At 49.0% G+C, this 16,053-nt stretch overlaps 1 protein-coding gene across 1 annotated transcript in view; it reads left to right on the forward strand.

Annotated features, from left to right (window-relative positions):
- The window catches only part of FOXO6 (forkhead box O6), a 134,257-nt gene extending 123,046 nt beyond the window's left edge, over positions 1-11,211 (forward strand). Inside the window, exon 2 of the mRNA XM_077337130.1 lies at positions 1,937-11,211. Coding sequence (XP_077193245.1) covers positions 1,937-3,391 — 1,455 coding nt within the window. The 3' untranslated portion in view covers positions 3,392-11,211. The remainder of the gene's footprint in view (positions 1-1,936) is intronic.
- Positions 11,212-16,053: the final 4,842 nt, after the last annotated feature.

The following is a 16,053-nucleotide window of genomic DNA, read 5'->3' on the forward strand; positions in this document are numbered from 1 at the left end:
CACTTTGAGACTCCTTTGGGTAGAGAAAAGTGGCATATAAGAACCAACTCTTCTTCTTCTTCTTCTTCTTCTTCTTCTTCTTCTTCTTCTTCTTCTTCTTCTTCTTCTTCTTCTTCTTCTTCTTCTTCTTCAAGTTGAACCACTCATCTCTGACCCCATTCTGGTGACTCGTCCAGCCGCAGCATAGCTCCTCCTCCATCTCCAGGCCTTCCCTCCTTGGGGAAGCAGGGTGGGATGGGGGAGTAAACACTTCACCGGCAGGCTCCTGAGAGTCCGTCCTTCCTCCCTGTTTGCTCTGGCTGGCCGTGTCTGCTAGAGGCCGAAGCAGGCTATTGTCTGGCCGACTAATCATCTGTGCAGAGCCCCACTGAGAATTCCATGGGAAAATTCCCTTGGATGGCAGCGGAGCCATAATCCACAGGTCACAGGCGAGAGTTTCCCAGCATCCCACGCCTGTCACGGATCGAATTCCCCGCTGCTTCTCTTTGCCCGCCAGGCACTCGGAATGAAAAGCATCGCCCGAGAGCCCAGGAAAGGTGGGGCTCCTCCTCCGGCTCCGTTGTGCAGCGCCGAAGCGCTGCGTTTTGGATAGTGTCGGGGGGGGGGGAATTGTATCAGATGGCAGGGAGCCCTGGCAGCCGAGCATGCCGGCAGCTGCGAGAGCTTTTGTTTGCCATGGGAATAGGAGACCTGCAAAGCCGAGCCGCTGATTGGGGCACGGAGGAAGTGGCCGGGATGCCAAGCCCAGCAGAGGAGATGGAGAAGTGAGGTGGAAAGGGGGCTGTTTCCCCATGGGCGGTGTTTCTGGGAAGGGGTCTCCAGGGCAGGCTTTGCAACTGAGCGTGGCCTGGGTCGGAGAGAGCAAAGACCGGCACCCGACGAGAGCTGGAAAGTTATAACTGTATGGAAGGAGATGAGAAGGGGTTGGACAGAGCGGTCATTTCAGCTGATGGGAGGGATGTGGGACAGCAGGACGGGACTGTCTTGTCTCTCCCTGTCATGCTCCCCCAAATGCTGCCTCCCATGGAGGGGGAGGACTGCTGGGAACAGACAGAGGAGCTGGAGGAAAGTTGCAGAAAAGGGGAATTGGCACAAACCACGCACCATTCCACTGGCTACCGGTGGAGCCAACCTGTCATCTGAGACAGACTCCACACATGTTGCATAATGCACTTTGAATGGCTTTATGCAAAGCAGGAAGATCTGCTTCTAAAGTGGGCCCGAAAGCACATTATTCAGCACTAGGGACAAAGTCTGTTGCACTCAGGAATACAATGGGTGCTAGATTGGGGTGGGGTGGATGAACTCTGCAAATGGCCCTCCCCCTCAGGATCTGGAAAGGCTGCAGGCTGGAGGCCCCTGGGGAAGGAAACTCACCTGCAGGGGCAGCTCTCACGCAGCAGGGATCTGCAACCTCTGAGCCTCAGAGGGAAGTGGAAGGAGGAGGGGCTGGTCAAGGGTGGGGGACGGAAGGCGAGTGGCTGACTGCTGGAGAGACGGGCAAGCCGGTTGGAGGAGGAGGCACTCGGGTGGGACAGCCGCCCTGAGTGGGTGTTAAGCGCTGAGTGGCACTTAAGCCATGAGACACGCTCCTCCTCCTAGGCCTTACCAGAAATGTTAAGTAGAAGAGGTGTGCAGAATGGGCCTAGGAGTAAGAGATATGCAACAGGAATCATGGAATTCAATGGGTGGCAAAAGCTGGAGGTGGCTCTTTTCACCCACACCCTACACATTTAGGTGAGCAGTGATCAGCAAGGAACTTCTCCTGGGAAGGGTTCAGAACTCCAATTCAGAATGACAGTCACCTGCAAAAGCACTCCGGGCTCTGGAGACGGAGGGTACCTGGAAGCACTCCAAGGCTTCCCATGTAAGACACTGGGCAAGGAGGTTCAGACATGAAGCTGATGCTATCTTTCTCTTTTCTTTCTCCCTGCAGAACTCCATCCGCCACAACCTGTCCCTGCACACCCGCTTCATCCGCGTGCAGAATGAGGGCACGGGGAAGAGTTCCTGGTGGATGCTGAACCCAGAAGGGGGCAAAACGGGAAAGACGCCACGCCGACGGGCCGTCTCCATGGACAACAACAGCAAGTTCTTGCGGATCAAGGGCAAAGCCAGCAAGAAGAAGCAGCTGCAGACGGCTCAGGAGCACGGGGAGGACAGTCCGGTGAGCCAGCAGGCCAAATGGTCCAAGAGCCCGACCTCCCACGCCGGCGAGGAGTACGACGCGTGGGCTGACTTCCGGACGCGGGCCAACTCCTCGGCCAGCACGCTCAGCGGGCGCCTCTCCCCGATCATGGCCAACCATGAGCCAGACGAGTTGGAAGAGGACGACGGGACTCCGTCCTCACCCCTGATGTACCCGAGCCCATCCAGCACTATGTCCCCCTCCCTGAACACCCGATGCTCCGTGGAGATGCCCAGGCTGACGGACCTCACGGGTACCATCAACCTGAACGAAAGCCTGGGCGAGAGCCTTCTGGAGGACCTTCAGGACAGCTACAGCATGAGTCCCGCTCAGCCGCTCCCTGCCGGGGGCCTCCGACAAAGGAACTCCAGCTTCAGCTTCAACTCCAAGTGCTCGGCGGTGGGCAATGGAGTAGGGGGAGGAGGAGGAGGAGGAGGAGGAGGAGGAGGGAATACCTATTGTGGGACCATCTATAGCCAGCCTGCGATGAGCCTCATGCGCCGTCTGCCCATGCAGACCATCCAGGAGAACAAGCAGGCCACCTTTGCCCCCATGAACTCCTACCGGAACACCTCCTTACAGGACCTGCTCTCCTCCATCTCCTATGCGCACAAGGAGGGTGAGCAGCACATGCCGCAAGCCGGCAGCATGGTGCCACCCCGTGGCCACAGACAGAACACCCTTGTGTGCAGCGGAGGGGGTGGGGGTGGGGGTGGAGGGGGAGAGATAGGCCTGGTCCCCTACCCTCCCCACTCCTCCGCCCTGATGAAGAGCAGCGCGTTGTATCACCCGTCACCAGCCAGCCACCACCCTCCTATCAACAACAGTGCCTTACCCTCTCCTATCAGCCTTATGAGCCTGCCCAGTGACTCTTGTGGCATGGTGGGCATGCCTCACCATGTCCATTCCTATGTCAACAACCAGGGGGCGCATATGAGCTTGCTAGATTCCTTGCAGGGACCCTACCCAGAAGCCATGCACACTCCCATCATGGGCCAAGACAGATTCCCAGCAGACCTAGACTTGGACATGTTCAACGGTAGCTTGGAGTGTGACGTGGAGTCCATCATTCTCAATGACTTCATGGACAGCGACGAGATGGACTTCAACTTTGACTCAGCTCTTCCGCCGCAAAACGGCCTCAACATGGCCACTTTGCCCAGTGCCCCGCAGCCCACCAATCAGAGCTGGGTGCCGGGGTGAGATGACTAAGCCTAAGAGCTCCAACCCACCAGTCAAGTGGGGGGGGGGGACGGGACAGGGGGACGGGGAGTTGAAACAAACTTTCTCAGTCTCTCTTTCATTCCCCCCTTCATCCTTTTCTTCTTTGCCTTCTCGGGTAGTGAAAAGCGGGGTACAGAAAAAAACCAGCTCTTCTTCTTCTTCTTTGTTTGTTCAGCCAGGCTAGAGCCATCTGTTTAAACTTGACAACGACACTAAAAACACACCACAACACAGACACACAACGTAGGGTAAAATGTTTTGACAGGCACCGGCGGCTTCCCCGCTTGTGCCAGGTGTATTGTGCAGTAAGTCGGATCTGTCTTTTGATGTGTGCAATAGGCACAACTTAGCCATGGCATTGCAGAGCTGCTGGCCCTCTCCCACCTTCTGTCTCCCTCCCTGGGCACCTGCACTACTGCACAGAAAGAGGGAATGCGTGATTTGTGGCCCAAAGAATGTTTTTGATCTCATTGTGAATCCTTCCCCAGTGGCTTTGTTCTTTAGGTGGCCTCCTTCGCAGGACAGTTCTAGATTCCCATCGACTCCTTGACTCCCAAATCCTCATGTGATTCCCCTCAGCCTTGCCTGACCATAGGGGTCTGGAAACAGAGGCCAATAGACTAGGCTCCCTGACTCTTCTGCAGCAGCCTTATAAGCCTCACTGAACACTAGAGAGGCCAGCAGACTAGGCTCCCTGACGCTTCTGCAGCAGCCTTATAAGCCTTACAGAGCACCAAGGAGGCCAGCAGACTAGGCTCCCTGACTCTTCTGCAGCAGCCTTATAAGCCTCCCTGAGCACCAGGGAGGCCAGCAGAACTAGGCTCCCTGATTCTTCTACAGCAGACTTGTAAGCCTCACTGAGCACCAGGGAGGCCAGCAGAACTAGGCTCCCTGATTCTTCTACAGCAGACTTGTAAGCCTCACTGAGCACCAGGGAGGCCAGCAGAACTGGGCTCCCTGACTCTTCTACAGCAGACTTGTAAGCCTCACTGAACACCAGGGAGGCCAGCAGAACTAGGCTCCCTGACTCTTCTGCAGCAGCCTTATAAGCCTCATTGAGCACCAGAGAGGCCAGCAGAACTAGGCTCCCTGACTCTTCTGCAGCAGCCTTATAAGCCTCATTGAGCACCAGAGAGGCCAGCAGAACTAGGCTCCCTGACTTTTCTACAGCAGACTTGTACGCCTCATCAGGCACTCCAGAAGCCCTGAATTTTCTACAATGTTTTTGTTATCAGTACTACAGAAAAGGCAGCTTTCTCCTACTCTAGCCCTAAGACACCCCATCCATTACATGTTTGTGGGTTTCTTCGTAGGCCTGGGGGGAAAGGAAGCCGCGTTGTCCTTGTGGGGCATGAAGGGAAAAGGTTTCTGATCACTGTGGATCCAGCAGCTGCTGCAGGGGATGCTGCAGGAAGCTGTGCCAAGTGGATCAAAGCCAGCTTCACCAGTGGTCACATCTTCTGTTCTCAGTGCCTGAAAACTGCAACGGGCAGTTGCCGGTCTCAAACTGTGTATGCACGCAGCACTAGCAAGAGCATGTGCGCCGACACATGCCTGCTGTAGCACACACAAGTGCACACTTTGCACATGCGCATGGCTCTTGGCACTATATGAAGAGCTTGTTGCAGGAGTGATGTTACTGTTGCTGGCCTGGGCTGGGAGGTCCAGGTGGGCAGGAAGGGATGATGAAGCAAGAATTAGTTATTTGATTTTGTGCTCTCTCTCTTGCTCTCTGTCACCCTTGAATACTCTTTAGGCTTTGAAATGAGGTAGTGGAAGCTCTGAGTCCAAAAGGCAGGCAGGCAGGCAGGCAGGCAGACGTGCCATAGATTTGACGTACAGACACGCAAAAGAAGATTGGCCAGTAGTAGGATGCAACAACCAAGACACAACTGCAACAAACGCTGCCACGATGTCTTCAATGAATTAAATCTTTTTTTTATTTCAGATGACTTGTCAAAAGCACACCCCGGTCCAGTTCTGCTGGTACTTCCACCGCTTCATCAGTGACAAGGCTAAGAATAATAAAACATAAACGTTTTTGTTTATTTTTTATTTGTTATTCGAGTTTTAGACCGCCACTCTGAGCATAAGCCATCTTTAAACATCTTTAAACCACCCTGAGCTGTATGGGGGGGGGGGGTATAAAAATCTAGTAAATAAACAAATAAATAAATAATTTAAAGAATATTTCCAAAATCCTTATACAAACATCCCTCATTTTGGTAACCCTTCAGATAACTTTCAAGCCAATCTCTTTCATTTATAGGCCTGCGAAAATTCATCTATAGTTAATATAACCACAGGTATTCTTGCTTGTTAGCCTAACAAATATCTAAAGAGTAATAGAGATCTACTATGAAACATACCAGATGTGTAGATGTTTTTCTTTTTGTTATAGTTCAAAAATATGTTTCAAAATGTGGAAGGGAATGTAGAGTATCATAAAAGCCTACCTCTGCTCAAGGTCTTTAACACGTGAATCCTTTTTCTTCCTTTATATAGACTAAACTTAAAACTAACTTTCTGTCCTGTAAAGGTATATTTATAAATTTTACCACAAATATGGCTTACAAAATACCATCCTTTTATACAATACTGTATATAATCATAACCTAAATAAATGTCCCACTCTAGTGCATACAGATTATATTACAGGAAATGTGATGAATCCCCAGTAAAGTTTAAACCTTTAGGCCAGGGGTAGTCAAACTGCAGCCCTCCAGATGTCCATGGACTACAATTCCCAGGAGCCCCTGCAGCGAATGCTGGCAGGGGCTCCTGGGAATTGTAGTCCATGGACATCTGGAGGGCCGCAGTTTGGCTACCCCTGCTTTAGGCTGTAAAGACGGAAGCTGGAATATGTACCGTGATCTACTTTGAAGCAATAATTTATCAATGTCCATAAAAGTATGAGGATAATTTTTGTCTAAGGATTTTTGGAAATATTCTTTAAAAATGGCATTTCAAGGCACAAAAATGTGTATAATATATTTTATTATTCTTAGCCTTGTCACTGGTGAAGTGGTGAAAGTACCAGGAGAACCAGGGGTGCTTTTGACAAGTCATCTTTTTGAATTAAAAAGATTCATTGAAGACATCGTGGCTGTATTTGTTCCAGTTTTATCTTGGTTGTTGTAGATCTGGAGTAGGCTGTTTAAAAAAACCCAGAGCTCCCCAGTCCCGAGACAATCCAGAATGGGAAATGAGAGTTTACTTTGGAGCTTTGGTTTCATAGTTTGCAGAAGAAGCTGAAAAGGACCCCTCTTTCTGTCAATGACTGTGGTTGTCCAAGCCAGTTTGCAATGGAGAGGTTTGTGCCACACAACCCTTAGCAGGCAGGTGATTTTGGAATGAAAGTTGCTGGCCAAAGCTAGATATCTCCTCACCTGGGCACCCTTAGATGCCAGGCTGACATCTGAGAACATGACAGGAAATACTTGAGTTCCACTTAGGCTTGAACAATCCCACTCATTTGTGGGCTTCCTGCAGGGACAAAGGCTGAGCTATATTGTGAGCACTGGTAGTGCGTCTGGCTGCACAGGATGTGTCCACACTCACAGCCCAAGTTGTTGGACTGGAGAAGTCAACAGTTCTCACAATACATGCTCTCCAATATGGTTTCCAACTTTGCCTTGACAAATGTTGGGAGATTTAAGGGGCAGTGCTCGGGAAAGGCAAAATTTTGGGAGGATATGATGTAACTTCCAGGTGACAGTCTAGGCAGCCACCCCTAGACTCTATGGTCTTTAGTCTTTCCTATAGAGACTAGCAGAAATCCCTGGGTGGAGGCCATTTCCTCCCTTGTCCGCAATTCCTTGGGACAGGAAATTGGGTCGAGGGTTTGTGATTCTGTACCCTGGACAGGCAAATGGAAAGCCCACAGGGCTATGAATGTAGTAACCTTCAGCTGTCATGTCACCAAGAACCGGATCAGAGGAGTTGAGGAGGAGTTGAGTACAATTCCGTACCAGGCTAAGCATAGGTTAGTTTCTATTCGTTGTTGGATCTGCCCCAATCACATGCCGTTTGAGCCGGATGGTGGAAGCTACATATGACTACTTGGAAGTAAACGGGACTGAGATGATAGTCGGAGTCCTGTTGATTTCAAGGGACAAATGAAGCACATTTAAAGACACTGAATGTCTTCCCTTGAAATTAGTGGGGCTTTGTAGCACTTCACCATGTCTGGATCCTGCCCATAATTTTGAGCCAAACAATAATTGCAAATGTACACAGTCTGCCTTGTTAGCTGGGGATATCTGCCTTGTTAGCTGGGTTTTTTTTAAAAGTATTTCTAGAAAGTTGAAAATAGAAATCCAACAGCAATGCAGTAAACAAGGTGGTGCGTGCTTAGGACTCTTTAGGACCCCAACCCAGCAAGGGAGATCGCAGAAACAGCCTTGTGAGCATGCTCACTTTTGGGGCTGGAAAAATGCCACTCCTTCCTCTTCCACGTTGCAATGCTCGCTGGTGGCAGATGTGTGTTTTGTGACACATAACTCCCTAACCCCCTTCCCCCCCCCCAAAAAAAAATTGCAATTCACAAAGAGTTGATCCCACAGTGAGAGCTGAATTATGGCCAGCATGCAGACCTCTGTATGGTCATGCTGCAATGAAAGAAGCACCTGTCTCCTGAAAAGGTTTTCTAAACGAAATGATCATCCCTCGTATGCAATGAAAATGGCATCTCTGAATATCGTCAAAAGAGATCCAATTAGAGGTGTGAGAATCCCTCCCCCCCCCCATTTTTACCAACATGGCCGTGTTCCGCCCTTCACTTTAGCCTAGAACTCAATATTCTGCCTCAGCCAAGAAGGAATATGAAAATGGGATGGGCCCCCAGAAGCAGTGTCTGGAGCTCTCCAGTGTTCTGGCTTTGAACATGCCACTGAAACAACAATTCCCAAGGATTACCTTCCCTGGCCCTCCATTTAAGCTTTGTATTTTGGTATCTCTCCCACCCATTCCGTGATCTCACACAGGCCAGGGATCAGAGGCTGTTGGCCACGAGGGAAGATACCCTGCCGCCCCTCACAATGCTAGAAGGGGATACTGCACTTTTCTCCCATCCACACCTATGACCTGGGAGGGAGGGGAACCTGCCAGCAGATCGGAAGTGAGAAACCCTTGCCATTCCTGTCCATCACCTTCCCCATCTCATCTCTTCTTGGGTCACCAGAGGCAGCAAATTGAGTGCTGTCCCATTCTGCGCTGGTGTCTGGGCTGCTGGTGCCACCTGGCCATGTAGAATGTTTGACTGGAGATCCACCACCACCCTGCCCCCAAAGCCCTCTTGCTCAGCCCTCTTTGTGGTGTGTGAACCGTAGGGTTGTCATGTGTTGCAATGGAGTCATATTGCTAAGCGTTGTGTTGACTGTCTTTGTGCAAGTGGAGTACAGTGCCGAGGGGCCAAGATGGCGAGCGAGGGCCTGGGCAGTGGGCGTGCCAATGAGCCATTGAAGAAGTTGCCCATAGAGGAGGGTCAAATGGTCCCGTGGGATTGGGGGACGCATTCCTTGGCAAGCAAAGCCAGTGCTGCCAGCTGTTGGCAACGGCCAATAAACAAGATGGTGGGTCTGGTCTAGAGAAGACCAAGGGTTTCCCTGCAAATGCATCGACCAACAGGAATGGGTGTTTGTGGAAGGTGAGGATAAGTCATTGCGTTGGAAACAAAAACAGTCATTTTATTGGAGCTTCAGTAGGGATACTGTCGGTAGGGAACTACTGTCGCTGTTAGAACTATCTTGGGCTACCAAGATAGGCGGTTTACAGATTGAATAAATAAATAAATGATTCGCCTGGTCAACAGAGGCAACTTTGACACTGGTTGCCGACTCCAGGTTGGCATATGCTGTGACCCACTCTGAGCCCCTTGGGGAAGGCCGGGACGGAAATACAATATGAAATTAAATGAAATATTTATGGAGATTTGGGGGAGGGGATGAATGTAGCCTCGGGAGGGTCTGCAGCAGGGGCTAATGCTGTCAAGCCCACCTTTCCAATCTGCCATTGTCTCCATGGGAACTAATCTCTGTCATCTGGAACTCAGTTGCAATTCTGGGCCACACATGGAAGCTGGCAACTCAACTGCTAGCCTAGCTGCATCTAGCATCTTAGATATCCCCTGACCCAGAACCTGCTCCTTCCCCCCCAAACTGTTCTTTGAGGTTAGCTTGTGAATCCCTAACACTGTATCCACGTACCCCAACAAGCGTCTGACAATCTTTAAAGTACAGATGTTGACTGATCGGCTTGGTGAAACAATGAGTGCCATGTGGCCAGATGTGGCAGGGATGTGCTCTCATGTGCCCGTGTCCTTGATGCACCCCCTAAGGCTTGGCTTCTTGTGATAGATACACTCGAGAAGTAGAGCTTCGGTCTTTGGCAGGCTATCACTTGTCTTCTAATGCACTTAAAACTTTTAAAAAGTCTTTTTTGTGTGTATGTGTGTTGGGGGGAATCCAGTAAATATATTCCTTGGAGGGGAAGGAGGTATTCCCCCCACCTCGGACTATCAGAATACCAACTTAACCCATATTTTGTTCTCTTTAAAATGGAAATGTCCTTTCTACTTCCACTCACAACATCTTTAGATCATCGACATAACGTCCATTCACAAGGTACAGTGAACACACGTCCAGGTGTGTACTCTCTTCTTTGCACGGACATTGAGTAATAGTTACATTACGGTCAACATGTGGTTAAAACCTTGTGTGTGAATACCAGTCCCCTGTTTCATTTTTAAAGAGAAAATTCATTAGCTCTGTCTGATGACGAGTTACACAGGTAGAAAACTTGAGTATTCACTGGAACATGTGAACAGGGTACAGTTGCCTTGAGAGACCCCCAAGGACCCTGGTTCCGACATCCCAATGAAGCCAATTGCTCTTCGCCAGTGGCTCCTCCTCTGAAAGCTTTTTGCCCAACTATGCCCATAATACAAACACATTTTATCAGAGCCGGAACCTGTGGCGCATCTGCACTCCTAATCAAGGGGGAGAGAGTGTTTCTGTGCATGTGCAAAACTTGTTTCCTTCAGATCTGGCATACTGAGCTGTTTGGGGGGGGGATAGGGAAGGTCAGACCTCATTCGGACAGCACTCTAGATGACCACCCAACAGCCCCTGTGACTGTCCATCCATTGTCTTATCCAGCACCTCAAGGCCTGCAGGATGCCTATTTCACTTGCGTGTATGTGCGTGTGTACGTGTGTGTTCCAGTTATATTCTCACTATAAGGAGTGATTGGCTGGAGTGGAAGGTTCTGCTGAGCCAATCCCCCAAGGGCAAGGAAAAATGAGTCAGCCAGAGCCCGCCTACCAGGAAGGAACCGATTTGTCTGCCACACCCATGAATTAAGCACAGTCAATAAAGGCACCTGCTCTGCCTTCTCTGCCTGAACTCTACCATCCCTGAGTTCTGGCTCCTTATCTAGGGCGTGGCTGCCGAAGTCGGGCCAGGCGTCAGGGGTGTGGGGGTCAATTCACAGATTTAAAAGCAGCAGGCCCACAGAGAGGGGAAATGGCCTGACGTCGGGAGCTTTTACAAATGGGTAGGGCCAACCCGAACCTTTCTCAAAGGTTTCTCTTTTTTTTCTCCTCGTATTTATAACTGTACAGACTTGGGTGGGGAGGGGAAGGGTTTTCGACCGGCTGTTATCTCTCACCGCACATATATTGTACGCAATGTAACCTTCTTGATTGTGCTATTCTAGTTTTTGTGTATGTGGCAATGTAAAGAACTGTGTATAGTGCATTGTACAGCATATTTTCATGAATAAAATTGTTTTAAATATGACCAGAACTGCAGTGTCGTGTAAGGTGGGTCAACATGGCTGCACAACCCAGGTGACTTGGAATACTATTCTTCATTTGGGGGGGAGAGAGAGGAGTAAGTGAGAGTAACAGCCTCAATATCTAGAGGTTACTCTCTCGGAAACCTACAAGGAATTCCGGGATGCTTCCGGAAGACCAACTTGCTGATTTCCAAGGGTCATTCAGAGGTCCGTGTGAAAGCATGGAACCATAAACTTTGCACAACAGGGATAATTGCCCCGTTATTGATTGTAGGGTTGCCAGTAGGGCCTAGGGGATGATGGGATTTGGGGAGCAGAAAGACCTCAGCAGAGTACAATGCCACGGAGTCCACCCTCCAAAGCAGCACTTGTATTTATTTAATTTAATGTATTTATTTCTTCCATTTATTACCCGCTGCTCCCAAGCCGGCTTGTGGTGGGTTACAGACATCCAATAAAACCCCCAGGCAAACCCCCATTAACACGGACAGCAAAATACAATAAAGCTCAAACAACACGATAGTAAAAAGTACAAAAAACTCCTTCATTCCCCCCCTTACCTCCATCTATGGAGGGATGGAATGAGGGTCAGATCGTAAGACTAGCTGCTGGCTGACTGGGGGGGGGGGGGAGGCGATCTTCCGCACTACCCCGGCCTCAACCATAGACCTGGTGGAAGAGCTCCGTCTTGCAGGCCCTGCGGAACGTTAAAGGGTCCCGCAGGGCCCGCAGCGCGCCCGGGAGCTCATTCCACCAGGTTGGGGCCAGGACCGAAAAGGCCCTGGCCCTGGTTGAGGCTAGGCGTGCTTCCCTGGGGCCGGGAACGACCAGTAAAATAAGTCCAGGGTTGCTAAAAAAAGAAAAGAAAAGAAGGGTGGACAGTAGATTCTTCAAACAAGGAGTCCTCAAAGTAGTGTCCACTATCACCTTTCCTGGTCCCTGCCAGATACTTTTAGAAAGTGGGTGGGGCTAGGTAGAGCTTTTGCCCAGCAAGGCTTCTGGTTGGCTGTGCAGATTAGAAGGCATACTGTTAGGCAGAGCTTCTGCTTGAAATGCTATAGAGGTACTATTAGAATTGTATATATCTCTGCATCCCTGACATTTTGTGGTTGGCTCGGGCTCCCTCAGCAGCCGTATTGTGATCATGCCCATGGACCTTTGTCAGACTTCCAGCATAGTTAGGCACAGCCAGGTTAGGCACAGCCAGGCAAGTGGGCAGTTAGCGTAACTTTCTCACGGGTGTGATGTCACCCTACAGCTCATTCTCTGGGAACCTGAATTCAGGCCATGTCTTCCATTGTTTTGTTTTTTTTCACAGAAACATAGAAACCACTCCCAAAGTACATCCAAATCCCTTGGTCCCTGAAGGGTTGCCAACCTCCTGGTGTCAGCTGGAAACACCATGCTATTACAGTTGATCTCCAGATGACCGAGATCCGTCCCCCTGGAGAAAATGCCTACTTTGGAGGGTGGGATTTACGGCCCTCCTCTTAGGTGTTCCCTGCCCTCCTCTTAAGTGACTACCTTTCAAATATTTAAAGACAGCAATCATGTCCCCTCTCAGCCTCCTCTGCTCCAGGCTGAACATTCCCAAGTCCTTTGGCCTTTCCTCAGAGGGCTCAGTCCCCAGGCCCCAGATCATTCTAGTTGCTCCCCTCTGAACCGTCTCAATTTTGGCCACAGCCTTTTAGAAGGGAGGCCTCCAGATCGGGTCTGGCCAATGCAGTATACAGTGGGACTATGACATCTTGTGATTTTGATGGGATGCCTCTGTTGATACAGCCCAAGGCTGCATTTGCCTTCTTTACCGCTACATCAATTGTCTGCCCATATTTAGCTTACAGTCCACAAGTACCCCAAGATCACGTTCACACACACTGCTCCGCAGAAGCACTTTGACAATTCACTATTTATGATTGATCGTTATAATGCTACTCTGAGATTCTGATGCCTTTAGCTTGGCTGTTGCTTTGATTGGGTGGCATTCTGTTGTCTTTTGAGAGGGATGTTTCTTATTTTTCGTTTATTTGTTTAAAGCGTATCTAGCTCATTTTTTTCTCCCAAGGGGCTCCTGAGCAGTTTGCAAACTATTTTGACTTTTTAAAGAAGCTCAAAGAATAGCAGTATATCCAAAAACTCAGCAGAGAGCCAGGGAGGTGATAGATGATTTGCACAGCCTTCAAAAGGATGTACAGCTGTATTCCTGATAGGCTCCAGACAATGATTCCATAGAACAGGGGCCAACACTGTAAAGGCCTGAGGACAAACACTGGCAATATCTGCTAAAATTACAAGCTCCAGGTTGAAAGATTCCTGGAAATTTCGAGGATGGAATCTGGGGAGAGTAGAATTTGGGGTGGGCCAGGACTCCAGCCAGATATAATGCCAGTCCACTGTCCAAAGCAGCCATTTTCTTTGGTGAAAGTGATATCTGTTATCTGGGGGTCAGTTATAATATTGGAAGATACTACAATCTACAGATGGCGGCTGGAGGTTGGCATTGCTAGCAAGAGAGCACTGAGGGGGGGGGGAAGGTTGTGAATACCATGATAACTGCACAGGTTCAGTTAGGGACTTTTAAGAATATGGGTCCAAAATCATGAAGGGGTTTCAAGGTCAAAGCCATGAACTCAAATTGAACCTAGGGAACAATTAGCAACCAGGGAAATAATTTCAGGATGGGAGTCATCTCGACAAAGCGGCTAACTCCCAACAACCGTCAGGCGGCTATATTACGAAGCAATTAAAAGTTTTCCTGCTGTCTTCAAAGGCAGCCCTGCACAGTTTTTTTTGATGTAGTAGCCTAGCCTTGAGGTGGGTCAATCAGGCAAGGTCAGTTGCCTCTGAGAAGAGGTAACTGATGCTAAATCTAGCCAGTTATTTGGGTTTAAGAAATCACATTTACTACTTATTATTATTAGCCGCCTTGGGTCTTCCTTTTGTAACACAAAATAATGGGGGGGGGGGTGAGGTTGCTAAACAAAATGTTTACTTGGAGAGGGGAAGCGGCATGAATGATAGATTTCCCAAATTGTGGCAACCAAATAATGGTAACAGCAATGATCATCATTGGGTCGTTGACACTGCAATCTCAGGAGAGAGCAGAATCGCAAAGAAAGAACAAGAGAAGACGGCAAAATACCAAAACCTATAAATAGAGTTAGAGCCTCTCTGGGAGAAGAAGATTGTCACTGGACAATTGATGATTATCATTGGAGCCCTTGGAGCAATCTCTAGAAGTCTCAAGAAACACTTGGACATTCTGGGCATTGAGCAGACAGCACCAGCTCCAGAAGGCAGGAAGTCTTTCTGGCCATGTTTGATAATGCACTTCCAGTGTGCTTTTGCAGCTGGATTTTACTGCGCAAAACCAGAACATTTATTTCTAAAGTGCATTCAAAGTGCATTATCCAATATATCTGGAAATGCCAAGGGCTGCTTAGAACAGCAGGAATCCGTCGGAATTACCTCTGCAAGTCCCCCGAACCTGACGAGATCCTAAATTGCAGAACGACATCTACCAGTCAAATAATCTGACTGTGACAATTATCATTATTATCATCATCATCATTATTAATGATGATGACGATAATAACAATGTGTGATGACTTTTTTCCTAGTCTACCGCAACCCTAGAATTCACAGCTCTCCACCTTCTGGAATACCATTCAATGCAAACCAAACAAACGCTTTGTCTAGAAAATTAACTTCCAGCCGAGAGTACAAATAACGCGCAATACAATCTTATCCTGCCATGGCATTATGGCTCATTTGTAAAAGAATTAAAAGCAAAGTAAAAGGACGCCAGTCAACAGTGCAATCCTAGGCGGTGCGACTCCGGGCCAAACTCTTTGATTCCTACGGGCTTTAGACCGGAGTCATTCTACACAGGACCGCGTAACAACAAATGACTCACTGAGGATTTGGATAGCTGTTCCTGAAAATTCAGTAGGGGACCAGCAAGGAAAACATGGAAATAAAAATAGAAAGAAACAAAGTTCTATATATAGAGAAAGGCACACTGCAAATCAAAAAGCTAACCATCAATACAAAGATAAATGGGGGGGGGGGAATGAAATCAAAGCAAGCGGAAGGAAAGAAATATATGCAAGCAATGGGGAGAGAGAAGACAATAATGTTCCAAAAGTAAATCAGAGATTATATCTATGGTGCATGGGTTTAGATTGCAGTAACGCCACAGTAACGCCTCTGCGGCGTTACTGCAATCTAAACCCATTGCAATTAATGGGGTTAAATTGGAGTGACTCTCTAAAGCAAGGGTAGTCAACCTGTGGTCCTCCTGATGTCCATGGACTACAATTTCCATTTGCTGGCAGGGGCTCCTGGGAATTGTAGTCCATGGACATCTGGAGGACCACATGTTGACTACCCCTGCTCTAAAGTACGGCCAAGCAGAACCATCCTCAAAAAGGTGGAAGGAGAGGGCTGTGTGTTTATATTGCGTGACTTGCTCAATGGTGCAAACCTGAACCCAGGGTCAGCTTGCCAACTCCAGGTTTGGAAATACTTGATGATTTGAGCCTGGGAGGGTGGGATTTAGGGACCGCCTTCCAAAGCAGCCATTTTCTCCAGAAGTGAAATACATGTTTTAATTAAGGTTCTCCGTAGTTCGGAGATCTGTTGTAATGTGTAGGAGATCTCCAGTCTCCACCTGGAAGTTGACAACCATAACCTGGAAACACCCTGCAAGAGGAAATGGAGGCATGAGATTCTCTGGGCTCCTGTTGGACTGGAAAGTGGGGAGAGTGAGAAGCCAGGCAGTCCTCTGCTATCAGAACTTTGACATGGGAGGAAAACTCTTTGGAAGGCTTCTCAAGCCCTGT

This window comes from Paroedura picta, chromosome 5 (genome assembly GCF_049243985.1).
Source record: "Paroedura picta isolate Pp20150507F chromosome 5, Ppicta_v3.0, whole genome shotgun sequence".
In the NCBI taxonomy this organism is placed as follows: domain Eukaryota; kingdom Metazoa; phylum Chordata; class Lepidosauria; order Squamata; family Gekkonidae; genus Paroedura; species Paroedura picta.